Source organism: Papio anubis, unplaced genomic scaffold, assembly GCF_008728515.1.
Source record: "Papio anubis isolate 15944 unplaced genomic scaffold, Panubis1.0 scaffold89, whole genome shotgun sequence".
NCBI lineage: Eukaryota > Metazoa > Chordata > Mammalia > Primates > Cercopithecidae > Papio > Papio anubis.
The window spans coordinates 21,770-35,129 of record NW_022169137.1 but is presented as its reverse complement, the minus strand read 5'-3'; the positions used below and the strand labels follow the sequence as shown (position 1 = coordinate 35,129).

Sequence of the window (13,360 nt, the reverse complement as noted above, 5' to 3'; positions counted from 1 at the left end):
TATGGCTTATCATATCACTGTTTATGATACAAGATTATTCTTGAGCTGTGTCATATTACTTTGTGCCTTGGAGGTGATTTTTAATGGATGATTGGAATGAACTGATTTGATGGATACAGATTGCAGGAACTAGTTAATGTCAAGATTGGAATTATGGCTTGGTCTGATTTTAGAGGATTAACTATGTTAAAATTTTATCCTCAATTATACTTAACTAATTTGGTTCTTTATGATCATTTTAAGAGGTAGAAAAGAGGGATGGAAAGAGTAGATGGAATATAGAATTTTTTTAAATTTATAAAATATTTGTATCATTTGCACTATTATCACTAGATGTTCACTAAAGGGACTTTACTATGCCTAAGACTTGGAAGTCAAAGTAATATGAAACCCAAGCTGTGTCTTTGAGGGGCAGAAGAAGGGTTTTAAGAATGGTTTAATGTATGTTCCTTTCTTTATAAAGAGTTTATACATTTAGACTTTAAGTTGAAAAAGAAGTGTTTATTTTCTAGATTTTTGCAAAATCGTTACTTAATTTTGTTGTTAAGATTTTATGCGTGTGATGATTTAATAGCTTTTCCTGATCCTTATAAATCCTTTTTATCCTCTGAGTCATGAAGATAAAATGACTTTTTAATAGATATAGTTACTGGTTTTAGCAAATTCCAGAGGTCCTACTTTAAAAAACAATGATTGGAAGCTGGTTTCTATAATAGTTAAAGTGTGTTGAAAGCCTGCTTCAAATTGATAATCACATCCCTCTGCTTAATATCCCCAGATTTCTATGCTGCTTGTCTTGTTAGAGACCTCATGTCTTTGTACTCCGTTATTTGTATAGATTCCTTTCTTTCCACTAACATTTTTAAGTTTTGGTTGAAGAGTTCAGAAGAAAGGTATGCCAATTAAACTGCTTTCTAATGGAAGAAAAGTTGAAATTTATGTGGCTTTTTGTGAACAGTTAAAATAATTTTCACCTTTAAATATATGTTAGCATCTTTATTATGAAGAAAAAATACTCCAACACCCAAACACAAATTTATAGAGGCTAAAGAAAAGTAACTCTGTTCCAACAGATGGGTTCTAATTTTATTTTTTAGTTCAGACAATGCCAAAACAAGGAATTACATATCAAAATAAAGACTCTTTTATTGAGAAAACTTTCGTTCTTTACACTGAGGTAATTGAACAGGAAGATATATGGAGGTAAAGCTGTAAGTTGAAAAGTAGGACTTACTAAGTCTTAAGTTGGCCCTGTCTTTCTGTTTGTTTGTCTATGAAAAACCATGACTTTGATTCTTATGTTTAACTTCCTTAGGCTTCCAGAACCTTCAGCCTCGTTGCCAAATCCTCCATCAAAGGTAAGAAGCTGTGACTAAGATATCTTTGGGGGACTTAGAAAAATATTACACTCTTACCACATGAGTTTAGTTTTTTCTAATATATTTTAAAACATACTAAATCCATTTTGCATGGAGTGATGCCATGTGGAATAAAGATTGTAGTGGGCTGTCCATCACTATTTTTTATTTTTGTAGATTCCACCTGAATGGTAAATAAAGTGCCATGAAAACCCAAGAAGAGTTGGTTTTAGCAAGGTACCCCATGACAATATTAAAGACATATAGTTAAAATTAAATCTTCCTGCATTAGTTAGATCACTTAATTAAATTTAGTAATCACTAATCATACTCTATATATAACTAAAATTCATTTTGCCAAATCTAATTGTCACTGGCACACAAAGGTGAACAGAAAGTGATTTCCATAACACAAAGAATCCTTTGAGAAAGGATGATCACTTTTTTTCTCAGTTTGAAATGATTGACGAATTTACGTGTAATCTTTGTTAGTGGAAAATCTTTCCCTCATTCATTCTCAGGCTGCTACCCACAGCTCCTCTGCAGCTGGTGTGTTTATCTCCTAGATCAAGAGAATGGACAAGCCAATCATAAACCACACCTGACTGCAAATTGCAGCGTTCCTTCAGCCCAGACCAGATCTCAGATGAGTTAAACGCTGCTCCAAGACAGGGAAATAAGCATGCGCACCAGCTTGTCAGTGAGGTCATTTCTTCAGCCAGCAAAGTAAAGAATGCCTTGAGAATGTAAAATGGACATATTGCGGATGTTACAAACTTTCCTTCTCCCTTGCATTCATTCCTTGGCCTATAAGGTAGCCAACATGCTCAGAAATTTTTATATCATTCCCTTTATAGAGGTGGTGGTGGCTCCAAAAACATTGTCCTTAGAAAAGGACAGAAAATTGAAAGTACAGCAGTGTTTGTCTGGGGCTATGTTCAGCATGTTGTCAAAAAAAAAATGCATTTTTTACTCTGTTGGAGAATGCACTGGGCAGAAGCCTGTTCCTGTAAGATCTAAGGACTGCTCTAGGCCAGACCCATGCTTCTTTCATTCCAGTCGTTAATCTCTGACAGTAGCTCTAGAGGACCTAGACAGGCACAATTGTGTTGCTGAAACTAAGAGGGTAGGTTCTCTGAGAGTGTTTCTTATGTTTCTTCATCCAAGACTTAAGCAGATTTTTTTCTCCCAAATATCTATCTTCCTTAGTAACTTGAGAGATCATTCATGAATTGATCTAAACCTATTCTTGAAAGCTTTAGCCTTGGGTACCTTTTGGAGTAATATGTTTCATAACTTTATTCTTCTCTGCTCCTGATTTCTGTTTTCTTATTTTAATTTTCAGAATTTAAGTTGTTTGTGACTTCATCATTTATGATTTAGATCAGGGATCAGCAAACTTTTTCTTCTAAAGCCCGATAGTAAATATTTTAGGCTCCATGAAGCAGATGGACTCTGTTGCAACTACTCAACTCTGCTGTTTTATTGTGAAAACAGCCACAGATAATACATAAACGAATGAGCATGGCTGTGTTCCAGTAAAACTTCATTTATAAAAGCAGGCAGCCAGCTGGATTTGGCCCCTGGGCCTTCATTTGCCAAGCCCTGATTTCGATTTTGGCATCTTGCTCTTCCTAAACCCCAGCCTTGTCTTCTATATTATTTGAGTTGCTTTTCGAGGTCTTCTACTCTGTGTCTTTCTGGGGTTCCAGTGTACACATTATAAACTATACTGGATGATGTACCATCATTTAAACAAGCGTAGGACATATCTTCTGCTAGCTTTCCTGTCTGTATCCAGGATTTGATTGATTTTTACAGTAATATAGTTGACTGTTTGCAGGAAATATATTCCAGTAGCTGTTAGGTATCTTTGTATCTATGTTGTAATCGATAGCATGGAGCCTGTCATCCTTAATATGTTTTATGTTATTTTCCTTTACTATCATATGTCTGCCTTTGTTGAAACTCAGCTTCCAACCCTCACTCGCTCCAGTCTTTTCAATTTGTCACTGTCAGCAAGCAGAGTTGAATACAACCAGTGGGTTTGGAGATGTTCCCGAGTTTCTTCTTGCAAATCATTTGTAAGAAGGCCTAACATTAATCCCTGTGGTACTCTGTACTTTGTTCTCTTTCCAGAACTGTATCCATCTAGTCATTTGTTACTGTCTTTCTGAGCCACTTTTCTGCTGAAACAATCTCCCAAATCCATAGTGATTTGGTCTTTTAAATAACAAAAATTTTAGTAAATGCTTCAATCATCTTTTTTTCCAATATATTCAACAGTGCACTAGGAATAACATAAAAACTAGTTCTGTGTAGAGACTACCACAATCATTTTCTTTTTTTAAATACTTATAACTGGTATCTTGTTTTGTTGTGAGCTATTAAAACACCTGAACAAATCATTTCTCCAATTAAACATTTTATGTCCATACAAAAGTACTTTTCATCTTAAGTTCTTGTAATGAACACTTTTTATTTGAATTATCAGTGAAAAGTGAACCTCACCAGTGCAGTGGCACACACTTGTAGTTTTAGCTACTCAGGAGGCTAAGGCAGAAGGTCACTTGAGCCCAACAGTTCAAGGCTATAGTATGTAATGATCGCAACTATGAATAGCCACTGCACTCCAGCCTGGGCAACACAGTGAAACCCTGTCTCTAAAGAAAAAAAGGGAATGATGCCTAAGTGTTTATAATGACATCTATGTTAGGAACATTTTGCCACAGCATCCTCATAACTTCAAGCTTTTTGTGTTTTGAAAGTATTTTGGCCTTCAGCATTATTAGCTGTGAGTTCCACACTCCTAGCTGAAGATCCCTTTCTAGAAAAAATGTGCATCACCTAAACACCCTTTACTGTCTTAATTTAAATAGAAACATATATTCTTTTTTTTCTTTACTTTTTCTTTTTTTCTTTTCTTTTCGTTTTTTTTTTTTTTTTTTTTTTTTTTCGTTTTTTTTTTTTTTTTTTTTTGAGACAGAGTCTTGCTGTGTCATCTAGGCTGGAGTACAGTGGCACAATCTCAGCTTACTGCAGCCACTGCTCAGGTTCAGGCAATTCTCGTGCCTCAGTCTCCCGAGTAGCTGGGACTACAGGCACATGCCACCATGCGCAGCTAATTTTTATCTTTTTATTAGAGATGGGGTTTTGCCATGTTGGCCAGGCTGGTCTCGAACTCCTGACCTCAAGTGACCGCCCACCTCGGCCTCCCAAAGTACTGGGATTACCGGCATGAGTCACTGCACCCAGCCAAAACATATATTCTTAACAAAGTTGCAAATATACATTCACTTGGTGCTGATAGGTGGTTCATTTGTGATGGATTAGTCTTTGTCTTTTAATGATTAATTTGCTAGAGGTTGCTGTGTGACCAACAGGTTTTCCTATAGTATGTGGTATATTCCCAGGATGAGCCTCTGTTTTTTACAGCAAACAATTTCAAGACATGGTGTTTTATTCTCTTGGGTTGTGGGATAAAACACCATGGGCTGTGGAATCTTTTAGCACCAATTCTACCAGTTCTTTGTTTAGCCAAGCAGGGGCATGAAGAATGAAGTTGGGAAGAAGTCTGTTTCCTAGGGTAGATCCATGTTGGGTCTGGTCAGCCTGGTGTCTCCACAGCCAGCCTGAAAATTATAAAAATCTGACTTGTGATTACCATGCAGTCAATTCTCCATGTTCAACAGCAAGACTTGTCTTCCCTGCTATTGTACCTTTTACATAATAAGTGTGGCATGATTTCTTCTATATTGTGATCATTAAGGCTAAAGGCTAGCCCTTGACAAGATTCTCACATTCACTGGTGTAAAATGTTCATGTGAAAGGAGAAAATGTTAAGTAAAGGTCTGACTTACTTGCATTGGGCCTAATGGAAAGAACACTGTATCAAAATTGAAACCTTGGCCGAAGTCCTCTACTTGGTGACCTTAAGCTATTCATTTAGCCTCTCTGTGCTTCCCTCTCTTGCTGGCTGCTTGCTTGTGCAAGGTTGTTCTTGCATGGATAAAGTAAGATAATTGAATTGAAAGGAGGGAAGGACATGAAGCTGTACAAAGATAGTGATTATAGAATAATATTGTCCCTTCATTCATAAGTGAACATTAAACCAGCCCAGGAGGTAAATGAAATAGGGATTCTGGCTGGACACCTGGCCTCCTTCGAGAGACTATTCTCATTTTGACTTCTGTGCTTTGCATTCATCTGGTAATTAGCAATCCCCTCGTGCCCACCATACCTGGCACCTACAAAGCCTGTGTTTGCTAGACCAGCTAAGGACCTCAGCCATGTACTTACCCAATCATACCCACCATCACCAAGGCTGCTTCTTAGAAGTGATGTGTGACTTGATTCCCTAAATGATTGACAAAATGTAAAGGAGCCTGTAAAAAGTAAGCCCTTTGCTGTGTCTTCTCTTCCATTTGCCTCTGTGGAGGTCTAAATTATACATGTTGTTTTTTTTTTTTTTAATGGATTGATGTTAGTGTCAAGGTGACATTTGACACCACTTCACTGCTCTAATGTTGCAGAAAATAAAGTTATCAGATGAGCCTGTAGAAGCAAAAGAAGATTACACTAAGTTTAATACTAAAGATTTGAAGACTGAAAAGGTATGTGGGTTCAGGTGTAGTGGCGTATCGTTCGTACTCATTGGGTGATGTACATGAATACACGCGGAACAGTTGCACACTTGATCGTGATTGCAGTTTTGACCAGGAAGAATTATTAACTTGCATTTCTGTGACTTAATAATTAATTCAGAATTGTGTATGACAATGAAAATGTTAAGCATTTATGATTTATTAAGTTACTAGTTAATTAAGACTTATAATGAGTGAAAGAAAAACAATATACTACTTATCAAGAGTGTGCCTAAATTTTGCTATGTATTCATAGAGTGATAGGGTGCGAAAGGAAGGAGGAAGCTCTACAGGTAATTTTTTATGAACCCTGCTGCCCAGAAGCAGAAATTATGATGATGATGATAAAAATTATCAACAATTTCACCATTCAGCACTCACCCTGGCAAATGGCATTTTGGTGACATTCCTTACTGAGTTTTATACATGCCTTGTAAATACATATGTGGCCTTTAACACTGGCATTATAATACTCAGTTCTGCCCTTTTTAGTTAGCATTAAATTGTGAAAATGTTCACATGTCATTAAACATTCTTTGAAAAATTATTCATGTTTTTATGATATTCAGCCATGGGTGTTTATTTCACCATATGGAATGTAATTTAATAATTCCCCTATATTTGGACATATAGGTTACTTCTGATTTTTTTATTTTTTGTTTTTATTGAAGTGATAGACATTCTTACTTATAGACTGTATCTCCAATCATTTCATTAGACACAACTTTGAAGTAAGAGCTTGGAGAACATGAATTCTTTCATGATAATTGAAATATATATAGCTAAAGTGCTTTTCAAAACTGTAGAAATTTGTGCTCCCAAACATGATTGCCAATGAGTATTTATCTTGCATTTTTGACAGCATTGAGTATCACTTTTATTCTTGAACATTGCTGCCTGTCAAATTAGGCTACATTTCTTTAACTGGAAAGGTTGTCTTTCCAAATGCTTATGGCCCATTTGCATTTTTGCAAATTGTTGGTTCCTGTCCCTTGACTGTTTTTATGTTGAGATAGTAATGTTTCTCTGTTGCTTTGTATGAGCTCCTTCTAAATTAAGGCTATTATACACTTTTCGTGAAATATAGGATACAAACTTGTTTTAACTTTTTCATTTGATTTTTTAACAGTGTTAAATTTTTCTGAGGATTAAGTACAGAAATTGTTTCCATTTATGATTTTTCCATTGTTTTTATGCTTAGAAAGGCATTGCCCATCTCAAGATAAGTTAACTTTCACTTAGATTTTAAAAATACTAACTCCCCTTTGAGTTTAATGTTTTTTAGAACTGTTATTCTTAAATCAATGTGTAATTTATTTGGGCATATGGTATTGGGGATAGTTCGATTTAAGATCTGTCCAAATAGCTAGTTATCCCGATGCTGTGTCAGCAGGGACATTGTCAGTTTCTCTGAGAGAAATCTTTGTGCCCCGCCCTTCTGTGTGAGTGCCACTTACTGTATCCACTTGGGCACAGCATGGGGAATGTCTTAAACGCAGAGATAAGTCTGAAGCAGACTGTTGCTTTGCACCATTGAGTCAAAAATAAGCCTACTAAATTATAAGTGACTGAATGTGAAAAGCAGAATTGTGGGAATCATACACTGTGCCTCTAAAAAATACTGTGGCAATGACTTTGTCTTACAATTCCCAGGTAGACAGGTGGTTTTTTGTTTTTTGATTCCCATCATTTATGCTTCTTCCAAACAAGCTGTGGTGCATCTGCATCAAAGTTAAATCAGCTGCTACTTACCTTCTGCAGTGCTTTATATAAGACATGGAAGAAAAAAATTCAGTGACCAGAGAGAGAGAGAAATGTACAGGGCAGAATTATTTGGAGTCAGCTTTTTGGAAAGTATTGCTTTGTTGGAGGAAAAATAAGGCAGCTATCCTGCTGGTCTGGGATGCTTTGCAACACGAGTCATCTTTTGAATATCATGGGGTTGTCCTTGGTTTCCCATGGAGCAAATGAATGAAATCAGATGGTAAATTGGTGTGAATTATTCATCAAGTGGTAATACAAGGCTGTAATTCCTACCTCTGACAATTGCGGCCTGTGTCAGTTCCATTGTTTGTGTTATTGCACTTTATGCGCCCTCCAGAATTATCCACCCCCTCTCCAATGTAAACCATTGATTGGAACATTCTGCTCCTTAGAAGGCGGCAGTTTTGTCTTCCACCTCTTTTAACATATTCTGTCTCTGAGGTCTGAATTCTGAATAGAAATCAGAACTTTTTCACTCCCTTATGAAGCATGTTAGTGGGGGACGCTTACCTTCCTTAATGAAACTTGAGACATGCAGTCTCCTTTGATTTGCATGTATGATTAATAAATGTTACATTCATAACAATTTTTCTCTCTTATTTTCATTAACAGAAAAATAGCAAAATGACTGCAGCTCAGAAGGCTTTGGCTAAAGTTGACAAGAGTGGAATGAAAAGTATTGATACCTTTTTTGTTGTAAAAAATAAAAAAACAATTGGAAAGGTTTGAAACTTTGATAATAAAATCTAGCAAAAATATTTGCTTTTTACATGTTTCAATTTGTGCTTCCTGACCATTAATAACTACCTTTGATGGGGGGAAGGAAGAGGCCAATTTCATGTTCTCTTAAACATTTCTTTGCATTTGGTTTTTGTGTTCCTGAACGAAATATGGGAAAGTAATTGTGTAACTTCATGGCTATGGCCTTTTGGAGTCTCATCTGACATAATGAAAAGTAATCACGTGAAGAGAATTAACATATAGCATCAGGATTTTCTCAATAAACTGACCTGTGACAATGTTAGAGTGTATGACTGTTTTTTAATGCAACTTTGCACCCAGTAGGTATAGTAATAATATTTTTAGTATACTGAGGGAAACTGGATTACAAAACTGTCAGGTAAATTATTACTTTTAAAAAGGCTTTAGTTTTTGGTAAATTTTTTTAATGGTGTTTCTCTGTCTTTATGAATAGATGTTCTTTGTAGAAAATAGAGAAAGTAATAAAATAAGAATTTCAATCTCCCATTTCTTCATTACCCAGAGATAATATATTTTCTTATAACAATTTTTAGAAGGGAATTATAGTAATTTTATGACTTTTTTTTTTCAACTTTTATTTTAGACTCAGGGGGTACATATGCAGGTTTGTTACAGAGCGATACTGTGTGATGCTGAGGTTTGGGATGTGATTGAACCTGTCACCCAGGTAGTGAGCATGGTACCCGATGGGTAATTTTTCAAACCTGGCTCCTCTCCCACTCTCCCTCCCCTTGAAGTCCCCAGTGTCTATCTTTGCCATCTTTATGTCCATTTGTACCCAACGTTTGGCTGTTACTTATAAGTGAGAACATGTGGTATTTGGTTTTCTGGGTTTTATTTGTTTGTTTTTTGCATTAATTCGTTCAGGATAATGGCCTCCAGCTGCATCCATGTTGCTGCAAAGGACATGATTTCATTCTCTTTTAGGGCTGTGTAGTATTCCTTGGTGCATATATACCATGTTTTCTTTATCCATTCCACCGTTGATGGACTCCTGGGTTGATCCCATATCTTTGCTATTGTAAGGAGTGCGGTGATGAACATACAGGTGCATGTATCTTTTTGGTAGAATAAGAATAATTTATTTTTCTTTGAGTACATAGCCAGTAGTGGCCAATAGTGGGATTTCTGGGTCGAATGGTAGTTCTGTTTCTAGTTCTTTGAGAAATCTCCAAACTGCTTTCCATAGTGGCTGAACTAATTCACATTCTCACCAAAAGTGTTCCCTTTTCTCTGCAGCCCTGCCAACATCATCTGTTATTTTTTTACTTTTAAATAATACCTGCTCTGACTGGTGGGAGATGGTATCTCATTGTGGTTTTCATTTGCTTTGCTCTGATGATTAGTGATGATGGGCATTTTTTAATATGTTTGTGATCACTTGTATGTCTTCTTTTGAGAAGTGTCTGTTTATGTCTTTTGCCTACTTTTTAATGGGGCTATTTGTATCTTACTGATTTGTGTAAAGTTCCTTATAGATTCTGGATGTTAGTCTTTTGTCAGATGCATAGTTTTTCTCACTCTGTAGGTTGTCTGTTTACTCTGTTGATACTTTATTTTGCTGTGCAGAAGCTCTTTAGTTTAATTAGGCCCCCAGTTGTCAATTTTTATTTTTGTTGTAATTACTTTTGAGCAGTTAGTCATAAATTGTTTGCCAAGACTGATGTTGAAAAGGGTATTTCCTAGGTTTTCTTCTAGGATTTTTATAGCTTGAGGTCTTACAGTTTTTAATCCATCTTGAGTTAATTTTTGTATATGGTGATAGGTAGGAGTCCAGTTTTATTCCTCTGCATATGGCTGGTCATGTATCCCAGCACCATTTATTGAACAGGGAGTCCTTTCCCCATTGCTTATTTTTGTTGACTTTGTTGAAGATCTGATAGCTATAGGTGTGTGGCTTTATTTCTGGGTTCTCTATTCTCTTCCTTTGACCTATGTATCTGTTTTTATATCAGTACTATATTGTCTTGATTACTGTAGCCTCGTAGTATAGTTTGCATGGGTAATGTGGATGCCTTGGATAATGTGGATAATGTTGGATAATGTGATGCCTCTGGCTTTGTTCTTTTTGCTTAGGATTGCTTTGACTATCTAAGCTCTTTTTTGGTTCCATATGAATTTTAGAATAGTTATTTTCTAATTCTGTGAAGAATCACGTTAGTTACTTTTTTATAAACTTTATTTTGTTACTATTTTCCCAGACTACTAACTCTTCTTTGTAAATATGGGTTTTTTTAATGACAGTGTAATTTTTGATTATTTGAATATTTGATTGTTTAACAACCATGATCCTGTTTGGACATTTGGATTATTCACAAATGTTCAGCGTTTGAATAATCAGATTATAAGTAAATATTTGTCCACATCTTTTATTGTTTCCTTATAATGGATTTTTGGATGTGGGCTTATTAGATTTTCAAATATATATTTGTGGGAATATATTTCATGGAAAGCTTATAGAGTCTTGCACTCTAACAAACAGTGGATGTGAAAGCTTAATGCCGCCTTGTTAGCACTGGTTGTTACCTTTGGAAATAAGTGAAAAAACATTTTATTGTAGTTTTAATTCATTAGTAGTGATTTTGAACATTTTTTCGTACTTACTAATCAATTGTCATCTTATAGAGAATTGTCTTTTATATTCTTTGCTACATTATTAGAGTATCAATATTTTTCTTATTGACTAAAAGTATTCTATAGCTTAAGGACATTAATTTTGTCTACTGTGTTTGTTGTAAATTTCTTTTCTTGGTTTATACTTTGCCTTTAATTTTGCTTATGATTTTTGACATGCAGGTATTTTTAGTTTTTATGTAGACATATATACATAAACTTTTCCTTTACACGATATTGTGCTTAGAAAGATATTTCACTTTACAGGAAATTTAACTAGACACTTTTATTTTCTTCTGATTTTTTAATAGTTATATTTTGGGTTCTTTTTTGGTTTTTTTTTAGATGGAGTTTCGCTCTTATTGCCCAGGCTGGAGTACAATGGTGCGATCTCAGCTCACCACAACCTCCGCCTTCTGAGTTTAAGTGATTCTCCTGCCTCAGCCTCCTGAGTAGCTGGGATTATAGGCATGTGCCACCATGCCCAGCTAATTTTGTATTTTCAGTAGAGACAGGGTTTCTCCATGTTCGTCAGGCTAGTCTTGAACTCCCAACCTCAGGTGATCTGCCCGCCTTGGCCTCCCAAAGTGCTGGGATTACAGGTGTGAGCCACCACACCTGGCCTCTTTTTGTTTTATATTTAATTACTTAAATCATCTAGAGAATGTATAATTATGTTTAAATATGTTGCGAGGTAAAGCTGTAATTTAATTATTTTCTCACCAGTTTAGTTTTTCATTTAATCTGTAGGGTTATTTTGTCAAATTCTCAGAGTAAGTTCCAATGGAATTTTTATTGAGATTTTGTTAGATGCATAACTTACTTTGGGAAAACAAACATCTTTACAAACTTAAATATTCTTATTTGGGAATATAGTATTTATTTTTATTTACTCAAATCTTAAGCATACCTTTAACTAACATTTGGTTCTTCATCTTCAATAGGTTCTAGACATCTCTTTGTAGGAGTATGTGTAGATATTTTCATTGCTATTAATGAAATCTGGTTTTTTCCAGCTAGGTCTATCAACTGGTCATTTTGTGGTAAAGTTTTATATTTTTATATATTTATCTTTTAAATAACCAGTTTACTAAACTATTAATGGAAAAATTTTCCATTTTATTTATTTTGGGTTTCAGTACATAATATAGTATGTAATTTAGTTTTTAAAAATTGCATGCAATTCTTTCTAATAGTTACACCTCTTTTATTATATTTTTTACATTATATTACATGGGCTAGAATATCCGGAACAGTATTAAAGAGTAATAATAGCTGTCTGTGTCTAATTGGTGATTTTATTGATGTGCTTTACCATTAATTCTGACACTAGCTGTTGCTAATATGATAAAGAATATCCATCCTTTTATACTTAGTTTCCTTAAGGTTTAAATTAGTAATTGGTGTTGGTTGTTATCAGATATCTTTTTGGCATCTATTGAAGTGTCCATAAAGTTTTTACTACCATCAAACTGTATCTGAGTGTCTGATAAACTCCCCCTGGCAGTAAAGGATCAATAACACAGTGGATGCATCCTATCTTTCTTAGCCTTTGTCAAATATAGTTTTCAGTTAGACTTTCTACGCTTTTATTAAGGAATTTTGCAGCCATATTCATAAGCAATGCTGCTGTTAGGCTTTAGCATTAGAATTAGGCTAGCTTTCCTTTCTTTCCAATATTCTGGAAGGATTCATTTTGCATTATGATATTTTATTGCTGGAAAATGTTTAAGAATCTTAGAGGTAAAACTATCTAGCACTGGAGCCTTTTTGTTGTTGTTACAGTTTTTTTTAATCTGCAAGAATTTCTCATCTGTTCTTTGTCTTACTCGACATTTTTGAGGAGTACAGGGTAAATATTTGCTGGAATATTTCTCATTCTAATGTTTCTTTCTGATTAAATTCAGGTCATACTCTTAGGGCACCTACAGAAGCAATATGTCTTTCTCAGTATACCATGGCAGGAATCACAGTCTATCCCAATATCAGTGTTGTTGATTTTGATCACTTGATTAAGGTGCTGCCTACAAGTTTTTCATTGTGAATTATTGTTGATTATTTTTGTAATTAATAAGCAATTTGTGGGTAAGTATTCTGGGACTTTGTAAGTATCCTATTTCTTATCAGATGTTTGCCCACTAGTTGTAGGATCTGATGATTTTCTAACTTTCATATCTTCTATATTTATCAATTGGTATTCTTCTGTAAGGAAGAACTTTC

General features: G+C 35.1%; 1 protein-coding gene across 4 annotated transcripts in view; it reads left to right on the top strand.

Moving 5' to 3' along the window:
- LOC101002334 (ribonuclease H2 subunit B) overlaps positions 1 to 13,360 on the top strand; it is a 63,381-nt gene that overhangs the window by 41,025 nt on the left and 8,996 nt on the right. For 2 of the 4 annotated variants that reach the window (XM_021929634.2, XM_009191948.2), the window contains 3 exons: positions 1,316 to 1,358; positions 5,891 to 5,971; positions 8,378 to 8,789. In XM_021929634.2, the coding sequence (XP_021785326.1) occupies positions 1,316 to 1,358; positions 5,891 to 5,971; positions 8,378 to 8,494 (241 nt within the window). In that variant the 3' untranslated portion in view covers positions 8,495 to 8,789. Of the gene's footprint in view, positions 1 to 1,315; positions 1,359 to 1,879; positions 3,801 to 5,890; positions 5,972 to 8,377; positions 8,790 to 13,360 lie in introns of those variants that run through there. The other 2 variants (XM_021929633.2, XM_009191949.2) reach the window with 2 other exon arrangements.